At 40.3% G+C, this 19,691-nt stretch overlaps 1 protein-coding gene across 2 annotated transcripts in view; it reads right to left on the reverse strand.

Annotated features, from left to right (window-relative positions):
• LOC148844442 (Calcineurin-like metallo-phosphoesterase superfamily protein) overlaps positions 1-19,691 on the reverse strand; it is a 154,005-nt gene that overhangs the window by 100,652 nt on the left and 33,662 nt on the right. For both annotated transcript variants that reach the window (XR_016103479.1, XM_088958747.1), the window contains exon 3: positions 16,851-17,029. Coding sequence is in view for 1 of the 2 variants with exons in the window: in XM_088958747.1 (XP_088814873.1) it covers positions 16,851-17,029 (179 nt within the window). In the remaining variant the exon portion in view is untranslated. The remainder of the gene's footprint in view (positions 1-16,850; positions 17,030-19,691) is intronic.

Consider the following 19,691-nt stretch of genomic DNA (forward strand, 5'->3'; position numbering starts at 1 on the left):
CCCTTAAAACCTTTGGTTGTACCTGTTTCGTTCAGCTTCTCGGGCCTCATCATTCCAAGTTTGAACCTAAGGCCTCCAAATGCATTTTCCTTGGTTATGCACAAACTCAAAAGGGTTATTGCTGCTATGATCCGGTTTCAGGGAAACGGTTTGTCTCTATGGATGTCACCTTCTTTGAGGAGACACCCTACTATCCTAGGGTTTCTCCTCAGGGGGAGAGCAGTAAAAGTGGGGCTGTTTTGGGTTTCTTTCCTCAGGGGGAGAGTAGTGAGAGTGGAAGTGGGGTTGTTTTGAGCAGTGAGAGTGGAAGTGGGGCTGTTCCTTTACCTATTCCAGTGGGTAATGAAGGTTGTAGTGGTGAGGGTGGCCAGAGGGAGCCGGAGTTGAGAGTCTATCACAGGCAATGCAGGCAGGTTGATCGTAGTCTTCGGCAGTTCCGGCCAGATCCAGTTCCTTCTGCGGCTCCAGATCCAAAGCCTATTGAGATACCTCTCGTTGTTGCCACTTCCCCTCCTATGGATGACCTTGATCTCCCTATTGCCATTCGCAAAGGGAAACGACATTGCACCACTTCTACAGCTCACAGCATCTCACAGTTCCTATCCTTTGATCGTCTATCACCATCTTACTGGTCCTATCTCACTTCCATTGCCGATGTCCCTATTCCAAGAACAGTGCAAGAAGCCTTATCGGTTCCAGAATGGAAAGATGCAATGCAAGTCGAAATGGATGCCCTGTTGAAGAATAATACCTGGACACTGGTTGACCCACCAAAAGGAAAGAAACCGGTGGGATGCAGATGGGTATTCACTATGAAGCATAATGTTGATGGCTCTATTGAAAGATACAAAGCCCAGCTGGTTGCAAAGGGATTCACTCAGACTTATGGTATAGACTACTTGGAGACCTTTGCCCCAGTAGCCAAGATGACCACCATTCGAGCTTTGTTATCCCTTGCAACAAATCATTCTTGGCCCCTGTTTCAGATGGATGTTAAAATGCCTTTCTGAATGGAGACTTACAAGAAGAGGTTTATATGCAGTTGCCTCCTGGATTCTATGATACAGAGACAGGTAAGAAGGTTTGCCGACTAAACAAGGCATTGTATGGTTTGAAGCAGTCACCTAGAGCCTGGTTTGATAGGTTCAGATTAGCCCTTGGAAGGTTTGGTTATGTACAGGCCCAGTCAGATCATACACTATTCATCAAAAGGATGGAGTCCTCTCTGACACTACTAGCAGTATATGTAGATGATATTGTGGTGACAGGAAATGACAGTCATGAGATTGAGTCTCTCAAGCAGCTCCTTCATCAAGAGTTTGAGGTAAAAGATCTTGGTACACTACGGTATTTTTTGGGTATTGAGGTTTTTAGATCCAAGCAGGGGATTTTTATCTCTCAGAGAAAATATGTTCTAGATCTGTTGGCGGAAACTGGAAAGTTGGGTGTTAAGCCGGCCGATACACCCATCGAACAAAATCACAAGATTAGTGCAGAGGGTGGGGACCCTCTTGAGGACAAAGTTATGTTCCAACGGTTGGTTGGAAAGCTTCTATATCTCTGTCTCACTCGGCCGGATATCAGCTATGCAGTTAGTGTTGTCAGCCAGTACATGCACTCCCCTAGAACTTCTCATCTTCTTGCGGCAGAACAAATATTAGCATACTTGAAGAGATGCCCGGGTAGAGGTATATTACTCAAGAACAATAATCATATGAGGGTGGAAGTCTATACAGATGCCGATTGGGCTGGAAGTGTTGATGACAGAAGGTCTACCTCTGGATATTGTGCCCTTGTGGGAGATAACCTTGTCTCTTGGAGGAGTAAGAAGCAGAGTGTTGTTTCCTGCTCCAGTGTTCAAGCAGAATACAGGTCAATGGCTAATGGAGTGGCTGAAATCTTATGGCTGAGGTCACTACTTGAAGAGTTGGGTATTGACTATGAAAAGCCCTTAATGTTGTATTGTGATAATCAGGCAACTACTAATATAGCCCACAACCCAGTGCAGCATGACAGAACTAAACATATCGAAGTTGATCGACATTTTGTGCGAGAAAGAGTTATATCACAAGAAGTGTGTCTTCCGTACATCACATCCAATATGCAGCTCACGGATATCCTCACCAAGGCTGTACCGAGGAAGAAGTTAGAAACAGACCTATCCAAGTTGGGCATGATATATCTACTCCCAACTTGAGGGGGAGTGTAGAGAACACTGATGTGGGCCCCACTGCAGTGGTCCCTACTGTGTTCATAGGACAGCAGTATTTGTTTCAGTTATAATAGTGTCAGTTTGAGTCAGTTTGCTAATTCAGCTGTTATTTATTTCAGTTTTATTTACTTTCTTTATTATGTAAGTACCAAGGGCAGATGTGTCCTTTCATCATGTACTAAACATAAACCTATAAATATTAAGAGAGTGGCGGCGGCAGATCTGTTAAGAATCAGTCCCTCCTTTCAGCAACTTGTGTTCTCTTGCTTCTCTTCTATTCTCTCCCTTTTCTCTCATCTTCTTTTCTGTTTTACAAACCTAAAACCTTTTAGGATTCAAGACTGATTACAGTCTTGATCTTCTACTAAGGGCATTCTAGTAACTTCCTGTATCATTGTACTACATCATAATATAAATAATAGTACTGTCGACTGAGCAGCGTAGTTCGACATTCCAGCATCTCTTCTTCTTCTTCTTCTTCTCTTTTCTGCTACTTCGGCTATAGTAATTTAGCTTTCATGGTATCAGAGCATTAGTTTCTTCCTGGTTTCAGCCGGCACACACTCTCTTCTCTTGCTGTCTTTTCATCTTCTCTCTTCCTTTTCTGGGTTGCTGCAGTGAAGACCTAGGGGTGTAAGAGAGTAAAGCAAGTTCGAACCAAGGGTTTCTCTTGGTTGTAGTACTCAAGGGAAGTAAGACCCAGAAGTAGATGCCCTACTAGGTTATTTCCAGCAAATAGTAGCTATTTGGCTACTAAGAGAGGTCTGTGTAGGACAAACCTAGTTGAGGACTGATTTCAGCAGTCCGGGCACTAGCCGAAAGGGGCTTAGCTACTTCTACAGTTGCAGTTTCGGTGCTGCAGCAAGACTCGCACAGACTTAGCTTCTTCTACAGAGCCACTGTTCACTTGTTACTGTTGCAGCCTCGAACTGTTCACTCGCTACTGTACCCGAACTGTTGCAGTTTTTGGTTCAGCCCAAGTGAAGTCTATCTAGTGTTCTACCAGCACTGTGAACACTTCTACCAGCATAGCAATGTGGCAAACAGCTCCAAGTTCAGGGTGGTTCTGAGTCCGAAACCCCTCACCACTGCTGTGAGATTACCTAGGGAGCTGCCAGCTCCAGATTGTTCAGCACTGTGAACCCTAGTTGAGGACTGATGTCAGCAGTCCTAGTATTGGCCGCAAGGAAGGGCACTCTCTTTACAGTTGCAGTACTCGAAGTTCAAGTGGAGTCTGCATAGCACAATAGTTGAGAACCCTTAGCTTCAGGTCGGTTACCAGCCCAGAACTCCTTGCTTGCTGTTGTAACTGAACTGTTTCAGAACGGTGACAGTCTCGGCAAGTCTGAAACTGTGTCGAGTGCTGTCAGAACCTGCTGTGATCATTTCAGCTAATCAGATCTGCTCCAGAACTGGTTCAGAACCTTTAGAACTGCTTCGGCTAGTCTTAATCAGTGTCGCCTACACAGTGGCTGCAGTCAAGATGTCTTCAATACCCAGAAATGCTTCTTCTATAGATAACAGGCCTGCGGCAAGTGGGAATTCTCACAAAATACACCAACTGTGTCTTCTTCTCCTATGGAACAGGTTGCTGATTCCTCTGGAACTGGTACTTTGGGCTTCACTACTAGTGAGGTTGAGGTCCTTAGCAGGGCATTAGCCCGTCTAAGAAATAATTCTTTTGCTTCTACATCTCTTGCTAGATCAGGTACAGCCTCTGCCTTCAGTGCCACTGGCTCTATTGATTCTACTTCTTGGGTTATTGATTCCGGTGCTACTGACCATATGACACATATGTCTTCCCTATTCTCTTCATATCATTTGTTGTCTCGTCAGGATAAGATGAGAGTTGCTGACGGGTCTTTCTCCACTATCTCTAGAAAGGGAATTGTTGACCTAAGCAAGGACATCTCTCTTAAATCAGTTTTACATGTTCCTAGTCTTACCTCAAATCTTTTGTCTGTTTCAAAACTTACCAAAAATTTGAACTGTAGTATAACCTTTTTTCCTACTCATTGTGTCTTCCAGGACAAATTGACAAGGAGAACGATTGGGTGCGGTCATGAGTATGGAGGCCTCTACTACCTTGATGCAGACATCGACTCAGTCTTACAAGTATCTGCTGCTAGTAATCCGGAAAGTGTGGAGTCAATAGCTAAGCTGCATCTTTGGCATGCTAGGCTAGGTCATGTGTCTTTCTCCTCATTAGAAATGTTGTTTCTCGAATTGTTTAAGGGCATTCCAAGTCAGAGTCTAACCTGTGAAGTATGTCAAATGTCAAAACAATGTAGAACTCTGTATCCAATTTCCAGCAATGAAATTTGTGCTCCTTTTGATTTGGTTCATTCTGATGTCTGGGGCCCTTCACCCATTGTTTCCTTTGATGGCTTCCGGTACTTTATCAGTTTTATTGACCACTACTCTCGTTGTACATGGATCTACCTGTTAAAAGGACGGGATGAAGTACCATGGATAACCATGGCATTTTGCAAGATGATTGAAACACAGTTTAATAAGAAGATTAAGCAATTCAGGTCAGACAATGCTGCCGAATACTTTGAAAAATCCTTGAACTTATTCATGGAAGATGCTGGCATACTACATCAGTCATCCAGTGCTTATACTCCCCAGCAGAACGGGGTTGCAGAGCGCAAGAATAGACATCTATTGGAGACACCTCGAGCCTTACTATTCCAGCACAAAGTCCCCAAGCAATAGTAGTCTCAAGCTGTACTTTCTGCATCATATCTGATAAACCGGATGCCATCTAAGGTGTTGGGTATGAAAACCCCTTTCTCTGTTTTGTGCCCCACTCTTCCAGACTTTCCCCTTCCTCCTCGGGTCTTTGGCTATGTATGTTTCATACATGTGAAGGATCCAAAGAAGACCAAGCTGGATCCTAAGGCTACAAAGGGAATATTCTTGGGGTACTCTCCTACACAAAAGGGTTACAAGTGTTATGACCCTGTCTCCAAGAGAAAGTATGTCACCAGAGATGTGGTCTTCTTTGATCTCAACCCTATTTTCAGTCTTCTCAGAATCCTCTTCAAGGGGAGACTAGTGGGATGGAAGAGGATTCTCATTCTCCCTCCTTTTTTGTTCCCTTATCTGCCTCGGGTCTTCCATCCTCTCCTCCTACTCCTTGTTGTGACATTCCGAATCAACCCAGTGAGGCTCCCACTGTGCCGGTTACCTCTCCTGATGCTACAGATGTTCCTAAAGGCTCCAGTAGGCAACAAAAAGAGATACTTACATACAACAGAAGAAAAAGGGGCCCTCAACCTCATGACAGCAACCAGTTGGACTCGGATCAATCTGTCTCTACAATCCAAGGTAATTTCAACTCTCATACTTCTGAAGTGGGTACGATTGTCTAAATCTGATGTGGGTACGATTCTTCCCAACTTTCATAACATGGTCCAAACTCAGTTTGGTATGAGAATTAAAAGGTTTCGATCTGATAATGCTACAGATTATTTTAATCAGAATTTGTCCCCTTTTTTTCAGAAAGAAGGCATTGTGCATGAATCCTCCTGTGTTAACACTCCCCAACAGAATGGGGTAGCCGAGAGAAAAAATGGCCATCTTTTGCAAACCACCCGAGCCTTTCTCTTTCAAAATCAGGTGCCAAAACAATATTGGGGGGAAGTTGTCCTTACTGCTGCCTACACCATAAATAGACTACCATCTAAAGTTCTTGACAACCGAAGCCCAATACAAGTCATTTCTCAATTTTATCCTGATATTCGAGCCTCAAATAATCTCACACCAAGAATTTTTGGCTGCACTGCCTTTGTTCATGTCCATAATAAGGGAAAATTAGACCCACGAGCAATCAGGTGCGTCTTCTTGGGATATTCCCCAACTCAGAAATGTTATAAATGTTATCATCCAGCCACCAGAAAATTCTACACCTCCATCGATGTCACATTTGAGGAAGGAAAATCTTTTTTCACTCAAACTTATCTTCAGGGGAAGCCCTCATTAATGGAAAATAAGGCATCGGATCTACTCTCCGTAGATGTATTACCCTCCTCACAGACATTCAATCGTCAAGAATCACATCCCTCTGACTCACATTCCTCTAAGCCCCACATTCCCGAGTCTCAACAAGAGTCAAACAACCCGACCATTGAACCAAATTCGGACACTATTAACCCCACAAATGATGTGCATGATAATGTGAGATATATGTAGGTTTACTCTAGGAGGAAAAATCCAGATCCTCAACCTGTGCAAGTCCAAGATTCAACTCCTAATCCTGGAACTGAGGGATGCTTAGAACCTGAACCTACACCTTCACAATCTGAGTATGAGTATGACCTACCTATTGCACTGAGAAAAGGAACCAGAGAATGTACCAAACGCCCATTGTACCCTTTAGCCAAATATGTATCATTCCAAGGAATCTCTAAATCCCATAAAAGTTTTCTAGCCAGCCTTAACACCATTCCAATTCCTAATACTCTAGCCGAGGCACTTTCTAATAAGGAGTGGAGAAAAGCCATGAGAGTGGAAATGGAGGCATTAGAAAAAAACAACACATGGGAAGTTGTGGATCTACCAAGAAACAAGAAGACGGTAGGTTGTAAATGGGTGTTCACAATTAAGTACAAATCTGATGGGTCATTAGAAAGGTACAAAGCACGCCTGGTAGCCAAGGGATATACACAGACTTATGGGGTAAATTATTAGGAGACTTTTGCCCCAGTAGCTAAAATGAATATAGTAAGGGTGTTATTGTCGTTGGCTGCTAACTATAATTGGGATTTGCAACAGTTTGATGTAAAAAATGCATTTCTCCATGGTGATCTAGAAGAGGAGATATACATGGACATTCCACCGGGTTTTGGAGAAGGCATTAAAGGGAACAAAGTTTGTCGGTTGAAGAAAGCACTATACGGTCTCAAACAATCTCCGAGAGCATGGTTTGGAAGGTTTACGAAGGTAATGCTAAGTACAGGTTACAAACAAAGTCAAGGTGACCACACATTGTTTATCAAACACACAGCCTTAGGGGGAGTTATTGCACGATTAGTCTATGTGGATGATATAATCGTTACTGGGAATGATAAAAAGGAGAAGGAAGCATTGAAAAACTGCCTTGCCAGAGAATTTGAGATAAAAGACTTGGGGAGACTAAAGTATTTTCTCGGAATTGAAGTTGCACATTCTAAACAAGGCATCTTTATCTCTCAACAAAAGTATGTTGTTGATCTTTTGAGAGAAACAGGAAATATGGCATGTAAACCAGCTTCCATGCCTATAGATCCCAATCATAAACTTGGAGAAGCCAACAAGAATGCAAGTGTAGACAAGGAGATGTTCCAAAGACTAGTTGGAAAACTCATTTATCTTGCACATACACGACCGGATCTTGCATATGCTGTAAGTGTAATAAGTCAATTTATGCATAACCCTAAAGAAGTTCATCTGCAGGCTGCTCATCAAATTCTGCACTATTTGAAAGCCAGTCCAGGAAAAGGAATTTTATTCAGAAGAAATGGAGGACTGACTCTTGAAGCATATACAAATGCCGATTATGCAGGATATCCAATAGATAGACGGTCCACTTTTGGTTATTGTACCTTCTTAGGAGGAAACTTAGTCACTTGGAGGAGTAAGAAGCAAAATGTAGTGGCTCGGTCAAGTGTAGAGGCAGAATTCAGGGCTATGGCACAAGGAGTGTGTGAATTACTCTGGTTGAAGATAATTTTAGAGGACCTGAAGATTCCACGAGAAGAGCCTATGAAACTATATTGTGACAACAAGTCAGCCATCAATATTGCTCACAATCCTGTTCAACATGACAGGACAAAGCACATCGAAATTGACCGACACTTTATAAAAGAGAAACTGGACAACAAGTTGATTGCACTCCCTATGTGTCTACAAAAGGACAACTGGCCGATGTACTTACTAAAGGGCTCAATAGTATAGACTTTCGAAGAATTATAGCCAAGTTGGGAATGGAGGATCTTTATTCACCAGCTTGAGGGGGAGTGTTGGAAAACGTGGGGCTACTGGTTCAGATCTGAAAATAGAATTGTATATATTCCTAGGATTGTGGAAGGATTGATTTAGAAAGTTTTTTCTTTCTATTTTTGTACTTTCTATTTTCTCTTCTTTCTATTTTTTCTTCTTTCTATTTTCTTTTCTTTCTATTTTTCTTTCTTTCTATTTTTCTTTCTTTCTATTTATTGCAGCAGCTTACTGTAAAAATATGCCCATTGGCAATAGAATGAAACATATCAGTATTCTACCATTCCAAAACACTCACCCCTACGACCAATACTAGGACTGCAGAAATCAGTCCTCAATCTAGGTTTGTCCTATACAGACCTCTCTTAGCAGTCGAATGGCTACTAACTACTAGAAGCAGTCTAGTAGGACAACTTCTGGGTCTTACTTCCCTTGTGCCCTACAGCCAAGAGAAACCCTAGGTTCGAACCCTGTTCTGTTCTACAGCAACCCTAGGGTTTTTCTGCAGCAACCAGGAAAAAAAAAGAGAGAAAGAAAGCAAGAGAGAAGAGTTGGCGTCGGCTGTAACCAAAAGATCGCTCAAAGCTCTGATACCATGTTTGCTGAAAGATTGTAGCTGAAGTAGTAGAAGAGAGGTGAAGGCAAACAAGTGCTGAGAATGTCGAACTGAGTAACCCAGTCGACAATACTATTATTTATAGTAGATTACAATCCAGAGTTACATGAAATGTCTGGAATGCCCCTGATTAGTGATGGGACACCCAGACTGCTTAAAGCACTAAACAGACTTATGCCCAATAACAAAGGCCCAGTACCTAACATCTTAAAACCCACTACTAACTAACATGTACACTTATTAGCCGAACCAACAATACATAAAAACAGTCAACTTAACACAATGGATACTGAGCTCCAAGCTCTTATTGATAATGACACTTGGGATATGTTTCCTACCCCTCTAGATGCCTCTCTTATTGGAAGCAAGTGGGTATATTCAGTGAAACTCAAATTTGATGGGAGTCTTGATAGATACAAGGTACGTTTGGTGGCACAAGGGTATAAGTAGGAGTACAGGATAGATTATGATGAGACATTTGCCCCTGTAGCTAAGATGACCATTGTTCGTTTGTTGTTGGCTATATCTGCAATTAAACACTGGGAGATTCATCAAATGGATGACAAAAATGCTTCCTTGCACGGGGACCTCAAGGAAATTGTTTATATGAAGCCTCCACAGGGATACTATGATAGTTCTACCATGGTATGTCGACTCAAAAAGTCCATGTATGGCCTTAAACAAGCTCCCAGGGCTTAGTTTGAGAAATTTCATTCAATAATCACAGATGCAAGATTCACCCAGAGCTCTTCAGATTATTCATTGTTCATATCGAGGTGTCCCCAAGGAATAACATTATTACTTCTTTATGTGGATGACATTCTTATCACCGGTGATGACAACCAGAGTATTTCCTCTCTAAAATAGCTTCTCAATCAGTCTTTCAAGATGAAGGACCTTGGTCATCTCATTTATTTCTTGGGTCTAGAAGTTACTCACTCTCCCTGTGGGTATTTTGTTAATCGAATACAACTATGCGATGGACCTAGTGAAATCTGCAAACTTGAGTGATGACAAACAAGTTGACATACCTCTTGAGATGAATCTAAAACTTTCGAAGGATGATAGGGACCCCCTAGCAAATGCCACTCTTTATTGACAGCTTGTCAGTAGTTTGATCTACGTCACCATGACACGTCCAGATATCTCTTATGTTGTCCAAGTGGTCAGTCAGTTTGTCTCTTCTCCTCGACAACTGCACATGATTGCAATCCTTCGCATTATCAGATACATTGTGGAATGGCATTTTCTTTCTTGCATCTCCTTCGCTTAGCTTATCCGCATATGCAAATGTTGATTGGGCAAGATGCTCAAACACTAGGCACTCCACTACTGGTTGTTGTGTTTTTCTTGGTGACTCTCTTATATCCTGGAAGTGTAAAAAGCAACCGACAATTTCCAAGTCATCTATCGAGGCTAAGTATAGGGCTATGTCATCCATCAGCAGTGAGATTATATGGCTAAGAGCCCTCCTTGATGACCTTGGCATCTCCTTGTCATCCCCAATCCCTATTTATGCTGACAATGTGAGTGCTATCAAGAATTCAAGATTGCATCCAACCCAATCTTCCATGAGCGAACCAAACATATAGAGGTTGACTGCCACTTCATTAGAGACCAGTTTTCTGTTGGAGACATATCTCTGCCACACGTCTTTCTGCCCTACAACTTGCTGACATATTCACGAAGGCTATGACCCATGCTCGCTACTAGTTTCTAATTGACAAACTGATGCTCGTACCTCGGCATCAGTTTGAGGGGGGTGTAGAGACTGATTTATGTTTCTTACATCTTCTTTCCTTTTTTGGCTCTTGGGACCACTCCTTTATGTTGTAACTTATGTACACTATCTTTTGTTTTATTCTTTCTTGTAGGATAAGGGCACAACTGTCATTTCCATAACATTGTATTCTTTCTTATATAAGTTAATCAATTCTGGGCGTGTGATGGAAGAGAGAACACACTTTCATTCTCAGCTTTTCTTCTCTGATTTGAACTAAGTTGACAGGAACCCCCAGGAAGCCAAAAGAATTCATTGATTCCTTCTTGACACAATAGAAGAAACAATCATATGCAAAAGTACTTTTCCAGCTTTGGGTGTGCTTGAATCTTCACACAAGATTGATTAGATTGTGATGAACCATTATTTGACGAAACATATGAAGATTTGCAAAAATTTTGTGCTGGAGAAGATCCTGCATGACTGAATTCACATCACCTTCTTAAATGGTTCTTGATGTATAGCTATGGGCGTCTCTTCAATTTTGGAGGAACTGAATTAGTATCCTCCAGAAGTTTCCAAAACTTGACAATGCCATGTCCGCTAGTCCTATTTTGATTTGATAAGGTTATTTCTGTCATTTTGTGTGTGCTGATTTATCTTTAACATGTCTAGTGGGAACATGGACTGGTGGACCCAACTGCCCCTGTGTTGAGTAGGTTTCCGTTTGATCTGATTGAGGAGAAATTGCATTTGGGCAATGATCTTTTCGATGCCCTATCTTGCTGTGTCCAAAACAAATAAGAGGAAACTTTTCATACATCATAGCATACCACTGACCATCAATCTTAACTCTTGTGCAAAGAGGGTTCCTGATATCTATTTCATTGCAAATTCTGGCATTTTGCCTCTTGTCGATGAGAGTGTAACTTCACCAGTTTTTACAAGTCAACAAACTGTTACCAATGATCTGAAGGACCTTAAAGTCAAAATACTCAAAGGGCAGCTCTGATATTCTCCCTTGCAGCCCTAGAAGACAGTTGCCATTTACTTAATGACAGATAATGATTTGCTACCGTCCAGGGACCCTTGTATATTGCTTTATTAAAATCCTCCAACTGAGTAAATCTAAAAATATAAAAATTGAAGAAATAGTTGGTTAGCCACGAGTGTGGGGTTCCATACCCACACTCAGGCACTAGCGTGTGTGGTTTCATACCCACACCTAGTTGTTTCTAATTTCTTTTATTAGTAGTTTCTAATTTCTTTTTAGTGGTTCTAATTTCTTTAGTTTCTAATTTCTGTTATTAAAAGTTTCTAATTTTTGTTAAGTTGGGCTGGCTGGCCTTATTGTTTCTAATTTTTTGTTTATTTCCTATTTTTGTAAGGATCCTAAAAGCTATAAATAAAGGAGTGTATGGGGCAGCAGATCATTCACCACTGAACCCTCTCTCTCTCTCTCTCTCTCTCTCTCTCTCTCTCTCTCTCTCTCTCTCTCTCTCTCTTCTTCAAACATATAATACAGTAAACAGTTCTTCTTTCAAATTGGTATCAGAGCCTTAGATCTAGGGTTTCTCATGTGGATTTAATTCAGCCAACCACATGAGAATTGTTTAGGGCTGAAAGTTCAGAAATATCCTTATTTCGGCTGATTCTTGGAGGTTACAAGAAGGCTTTAGCAGCTGTCCTAAGATTGGAGAGAGCTTCTTGTAATCAGGAAGAATCAGGTAGGAATTGAGTGATCAAAATCGATGCTTGATCAAGATTGGAGGTGCCGATCAGTTTTTTTTCTTGGTTCTTTGATCAAAATTCAAGGTGCTGACAGTAATCGATTGATCAAGTTTGAAGACTGAAAGTAGCAATCAGTTTTCTGGGCTTTTTTCTTCATAAAGTAAGTACCTTTTCTTGAGATTGATACTTAAAAAGACTTTGTTATTCATTCAGAGAGGTACGGATAGAAAATCTCAGGACTGATATCAATCAGTCCAAGGCTGATATCAATCTCAGGATAGTAGTTGACTGATATCTAACTGCAAAATCGTTGTCCTAGGTTGGCTGTTATCAGCCTTTTCTTGTCACAGTAGTTTAAAGCCTCTTCTTAACTTAGAATGGAGTACAAGAACCAAGGGGAAGGTGCTTTTGGGACTGGTGGTTCAGGTAACATGACTGAAAACACCTTTCATATTACAACTGTTAAGTTTGATGGACCAAACTACTTGGAATGGGCCCAATCAGCCATGATGGCTATTGGGGGTAGAGGAAAATTGAGCTTCTTGCTAGGGGATGTGAAGGAACTCTCCAAGGAGGACCCCACTTATGCTAGGTGGGTCCAAGAAAATTTTTTTGGCGATGACATGGCTGTGCAACTCTATGCGTCCACACATTAGTCAAAACTACTTGTGGGCCAAAACAGCTAAGGAAATATGGGATGTTATGAAGGAAACTTACTCTCAGCCTCTTAATGTTGCCAGGGCTTATGAGCTAAAATGTGAGATTAAAAATCTGAGGCAAGGAGAGAAGTAGGTCTCTGTTTACTTTTCAACCTTAAAATCCCTGTGGCATGAAATTGACCATCTGAAACAATTGAGTGGGAGAGTCAAAAAGATGCACAAACATATAGAAAGTAGGTTGAAACTAACAGAGCTTTTGAGTTCCTAACTGGTCTGAACTCTGAATATGACATTGTGAGACAACAGTTGTTGACAAGAGATAGTGTGAGAAGTGTATACAGATGTGGATTGGGCTGGATGTGTTGATGATAGGACGTCCACCTCTGTATATTGTGCATTTGTGGGGGGAAATCTTGTTTCCTGGAAAAACAAGAAACAAAATGTTATTGCTCGCTCCAGTGCAGAAGCGGAATACAGATCCATGGTGGCTGAGATCCTTGCTTAATGAGTTGAAGGTTGATTATGAGAAGCATCTGATGTTGTATTGTGATAATCAAGTTGCAATTAATATTGCCCACAACCCAATACAGCACGACTGGACTAAGCATATCGAGGTTGACAAACATTTTATCCGAGAGCAAGTCGCATCTCAAGAAGTATGCCTTCCTTACATTGCCTCAGACATGCAGTTAGCTGATCTCCTCACCAAAGCAGTCACAAAAGGCAAATTGGAGACAGATCTACACAAGTTGGGAATGACAAATATCTACTCCCAACTTGAGGGGGAGTGAAGAAATAATTGGTTAGCCACGAGTGTGGGGTTCCATACCCACACTCAAGCTCTAGTGTGTGTGGTTTCATACCCACACCTAGTTGTTTCTAATTTCTTTTTAGTAGTTCTAATTTCTTTAGTTTCTAATTTCTGTTATTAGAAGTTTCTAATTTTTGTTAAGTTGAGATGGTTGGCCTTATTGTTTCTAATTTTTGTTTATTTCCTTTTTTTGTAAGGATCCTAATAGCTATAAATAAAGGAGTGTATGGGGCAGAAGATCATTCACCACTGAACCCCTTCTTTCTTTTCTCCTCTCTTCACTCTTTTTCTCTCTCTCTCTCTTTCTCTCTTTTCTTCTCTTCAAACCTGTAATACAGTAAACAGTTCTTCTTCTTCTTCTTTCAAGTAAAATTATTGGAAAAATCGATGATATCCAGAGAACCAGATGGTTTCCACAACTGTTGTATAATCTAGACTACTAGATGATAACTCAAAGGTCTACCCAAAATCATACTGATTAGCATATTACGCCATGGATGACAGATGCACTCCTTTAGACTATAGGAATGGACACAGAGCTTTGCATCTTCAGCAATGGTAGCATCATGGGATGTCATGGTTGTGTAATCCATCTGAGACTCGATATATGCATCCTTGTACCAATTCAACTTATTTGACTCATCTACTAGTTGCAATAGTTTATCTTTAAAACTCTTCCCTACCACTATGCTATCTCCCCGTATTGATTCAAATGGTTCATGAGATGACCGACTTTGTGAAGGTGGAGAGGTTGCCCAGTATCAACTGCTAGGTGGGCTGGATGAAGTTTCAAAAGATGGTTGCATGTTAGTTGCATGCTCAGAACAGTCCCCACTTACCTGAGTATATGAAAAATACTAGGAGAAGCATTCACTATACCTGTATGATGAGAAGTCATCTTCCTTCGAAGGAGCCGAAGGAAACCGTGCCTATGGTGCTCAACCTTCCTGTGATACATTCTTACCCTTCTCCATCCTGACAAACTATGCAAGATAAGGAGAGAGAAACCCTCTTGCAGTGAACTCCCATTTCAGAGCTCCATGCCAGTAGCTATAATCAATGAACACAAGATTCAGCACCAGGTCTCAGATTCAACTCCCCAAGATTTTACCAGCTAAACTACTTGACACCTTCAAGAGTTCTTTTAATGTGTTTTATCATCTTAACAACTTAGTACTAAACATGTAATAGATTTAGCAGTTGGACAAGGTAGATTTAACTAGTTCCATCCCAAATCCTAGGAAAAAGTAGATTTTCCCAACAAGATATTCTTTATCTTTTCAATGACCACATACCAAGACTGAAAAGATATATGATTCCAGGAAGAGGCAGACCATAGTACTTCAACATATAGAATCATTCTCCCCAAGGATTAGAGAATCATATTAGATACGTTCCCCAGCTTTCAGAACAAAGATTTCGTTTAGATGGAATCCAAAATATGCTAATTTGATGGCCAATACACTTGCTACAGGAAAGATTTCAAATGGTGAGTCCTAATTTTGAGGATGTGAAAGAGAGGTACTTGGCTCTGGGACATTGTAAATTTTGGATATTGTTTCTCAAGAAAATTAAGTTTTTCGTTATCTATATTAGCTGTTTTTATTTTATGTAGAGAATGATGGGCCGAACGGCCCATAAGCTGTCATTCTATGTTATGTTTATGTTTTTTCTTTGTAATGGGCCTTATTCTAGGCCCATACTCTTACATACTCTGTTTTGTAATTTCTTGCCCATCCAAGGGCCCCTCTCTAATATTTCAAAGATTAAGTTAATAAAATGATTTAGAGTGTTAGAGGGGGAGTGGCCATGAAGCGAACGGAATATACTTGTTCGACACTCTTGGCCAATGCCTTGATTATCCCAAGAACGCTGCCTTTGGTTCTACTTCTTCGAAGTTTGTCAATCGAATCATGTTGAGTCATTGTCGTTTTGGTCATTTACCTTTTTCTGCTTTAAGTCATTACTTCCCGAATTGTTTAAGGGAGTCAGTGTGTCCAGTCTCAATTGTGAGTCATATCAGTTGTCAAAGCATTGTAGAAACAATTATCCTGTGAGAAATAAAAGATCTTCTTTTCCTTTTCACATTGTGCACTCTGATGTGTGGGGGCCTTACCACTTATCTTCTATGGGGGGCTACAGATATTTCGTCCTATTTATTGATGAATTTTCTAGATTTACTTGGATATACCTGATGAAATCCCGTGATGAAGTTCCAAGACTTGTGAGGTAATTTCATGAGTTTATTTTAACCCAATTTGATACCAGAATTAAACTTTTCAGATCTGACAATACAAAAGAGTACTTTGAAAAGAGCTTATCCTTGTATCTTTCTGACATGGGGGTTATTCACCAAAGCTCTTGTGTTAGAACCCCATAACAAAATGGAGTTGTTGAAAGGAAAAATAGACATATTGTTGAAGTTGCAAGAAGCATTTTGTTTGTCTCACATGTTCCTACAAGATTTTGGGGTGATGTTGTTCTTACTGCTACCTATCTTATAAACCGCATGCCATCTCCTCTACATTTTATATTTCCTTCTGTTGCTAAAACCTCCTAGCCTACCAGTTATTCTTCTTTTTGCAATGCATAGTTAATAACTCCACCAAATAGAATTCTCAGTAATCCTTTGAGCCCTCCTGATCAAATTCTGGTGATGTCCTTATTCTTTAGTTTCTTTGATTTCTTAATTTCCATCTACGGTTATAAGCCTAATTAGTAATTTCATACTTACAACCCCTTTAAAGCTGTCTTCAGTCACCTTAAGCCCTCGAATCTCATCTTAAAACTTGCCTATTAATGTCATAGTCCATTTGGTTCAAAACCAAGCCCTTATATATCTTAAATCTCATTCTTTTTTCTTAGATTTTGCTAACTCAGCACCTCACCTCTGTTAAAATTTCCAGCCATTATACATTGAAATATGTCATCACACATTCAAGCAATGAATTACTGTGGCACTATTTAACTATCTTTTGGGATATTCAGTGAAATGAAAAATAAAAACATCCATATCAAGGAGCAACTCATTTATAAATATGAAAAGCAATTAGAAAAACATTAGTAACAGTAAAAAAAGAGGCTAAACTAAAAGTGACCTCCAATTTCCAATTACTTACTCTTCATCTGACAAGAGATGCCCACCATCAAAATAATCACCCAGGAAGAGAATCAGGTTGGGTTTGAGAGGCAAAATAGATGCAAGAAATGACCTTCGCATGTACAAATCTGTGTAAAACTGTGCAATCTCCAAAGCAAGTGATTTGGGAGGAAGACCAAGGGAAGTCCTGTCCATAAGCTGTTATGTGGAAATTTTATTAGAAAGCAATGAACATGAAAAGGATAACCCAGAAAAACAAACATCTTTGGCCAGGAATGGAGAGAATCAACAGGAGCATAATCATTGTATTATATAGGCTAGATCATTAGCAGTCCAGAAAATCTTGCTCAACCAGGTTAGACATTGAGAAATCATCCAGCCATGCCAACTCTTTGGCCAAGAGCGCAGCAATTAAGAGTGAGTTGAAATGGATTCTTCTGTATTGGTTTAGCTTTTGCTTTATTGTATTATAGAGTGTATGAAGAGACTGGAAAAGACAGGTTATGGGTCTTTTTTGCATGGTTTAAAATGCACATAAATTTCTTAATATTTCCACGACATGTTTTTATTTCCACAGATGTTGACACAAAATTTTACTGGAATTGACACATTCTCCAATGAACACTACCAGTACTATGTGTAGTATAAGAGATAGTATTATAATGTAACTATGTAAGTTGGTGACAATATTGAAGATATGTGGAGTAGCAATGTCACTGCCCATCTAATGGACATAATTGCCACATTGAGCCAGCTCAATGTTCTTTTCAAACATGAAGTTAAATATTAGTTTTCATTTGTGTAATAAATTATTTGGTTGATCTATTAGAATCATTTACATTCGGGGGTTAGGGAATATGGATGAGAGGAGGAAGAGCATGATTGAGGTGGACGTCCGGGGGTTAGGAAGATGGCTGAGAGGATGCAAGTGCTGGAGGCAAGTTTAGTGGGAAGATTTGTTGGCATAGATTTAGAAATGGAGAAGGTGGAAACCTGGGCGAAGATAGAGTGGGGAAATGAGAAGTTAATGGGGGTAAGAAAACTAAATGGCAGGCTGCTCCTATTTATGTTTCATATAAAAGCGATGGAAGAGATTGTTATCAATCAATAGAGACCGAATGAGAGGGAGTTTGACCTCAGACTAGACTGGTGGTTCCTGGCGGCTTGAGCTCTGCCATTCCGGAGAAAGAGAAGGGCTGTCTGGATCGATGTGGTAGGAAATCCCTTGCATGTTTGGAGTATAAAGACCTTCGAGGCCATAGGAAACCATTGCAGGGGTTTCCTGCAATTCAGCGATAAGACGTTCCAAACAAGCTGAATATGAATTTCATAGGTGAAATATATGATTTGAGGATCCTAGTAGAAGACCACGACATCACGTTCCTAGGCCGGAGAAGTTTCTGCGATCAAACCAGTTCGGAAAAGGTGCAGGGGAAGGGATGGCAGTCTCAACCGGAGCAAGGGAGGGAGATAAAAGAAGGAGAGACAAATTGGCAATCAGGGGAAGAAGAAGACGAAGAGAATTTGTCTAGGGGTAAAAGGGCATCGCGTGACAAGGTTTTTAACTTATCTAACATGGAAAATGAAATATTAAGTGGGGAAGGAGCTGGAATGACTTCAAAAGGTCAGAGGGACAAAGAAGAGGAATCATTAGATAATGGAGTCAAAAAAGGGGGCTTTAAGTAGCGGGGCCCACAAAGGGGTGAGGAACTCAAAAAAATACCTTCTCTATGGGCTTAGGTGTGAAATAAGGGGGGCATAATCGGAAAGCAAAAAATAACAAAAGAAACAGGGGGTCAAGAAGAAAAAAAATGGGAGGGAGGAGTGGTTTGGATGATAACAAAATATGGGGAAGGACGGAAAAGAAACGATAGTGGTAAAAGGAGGGAGGAACAAGAAGAGTTGCAGGGTGGAGGTGGAAGTTAACTAGAATAAGGAAACCTCAAGTTGAAGTAGAGAGAAAGGGCGAAGCGACGATCCAGTCTTTCGACCCTATAGTAGTAGACAGATCAAAAGAGGTAAGCATCATTTCCCCCACTTCCTCTATCCTAGTGAGGTGACAAGAATTGACAAAGAAGGTGAAAAGGAGGAATCTAGGGTCAGTGAAAGCGTGAAGGGAAAAGAAAAAGAAAGAGGAAGGAAGAGGAATTCAGAGAGAAAAAAAATGGTGTATAATAGAAGGATGTTATTGGGTTTAGGCAAAGAAATAAAGGGGGGAGAAGGAGAGAAAGAGGAGAGTGTCGCAATAGGGGTGTCAACGGTATTTGAAAATCCAATTTCAAATTCGATATTCGACATAATCAAATCGAATTTAGATAATTCGAATATCTAATCGGTTGAACTTAGATATCCTATTCGTACCGAATAGTTAATCGGATTCAAATTCGGATATGACCTGATTTGATTCGACAAATATCCAAATTCGACCGATTATTTAATTCTTATATATAATATATAAAATATTTTATATAATTTATATATATAATAATTAAGTTATATGAATAATTTATATATTTATATACTTTATATCAACAAAATATATATTTTATATATTTATTAATTATCAAAAATAATTAATTAATTGAATCGAATATTCGAATATTTAATCGGATTTGAATTCGGATATTAATTTTCAATACCCATCAGATATTGAATCGAATTCAGATATCGGATTTTCTAATCAGATTCAAATTTGAATATGGCCTGATCCAATTCGAATTCAATCCGTTTACACCCCTAAGCCATAGAGAAGAACTTGGAGTTGAACAAGATAGTTGACAAAGAGGTCACAATAGGAAAATCTCTCAGACTATGCTTCTAGGGGAAGAGAGGGCTTTGCTAAAATAGCCTTCGAACATTT

The sequence above is a fragment of the Nelumbo lutea genome, chromosome 8, assembly GCF_056320005.1.
Source record: "Nelumbo lutea isolate HS-2025 chromosome 8, American lotus-T2T, whole genome shotgun sequence".
Classification (NCBI taxonomy): domain Eukaryota; kingdom Viridiplantae; phylum Streptophyta; class Magnoliopsida; order Proteales; family Nelumbonaceae; genus Nelumbo; species Nelumbo lutea.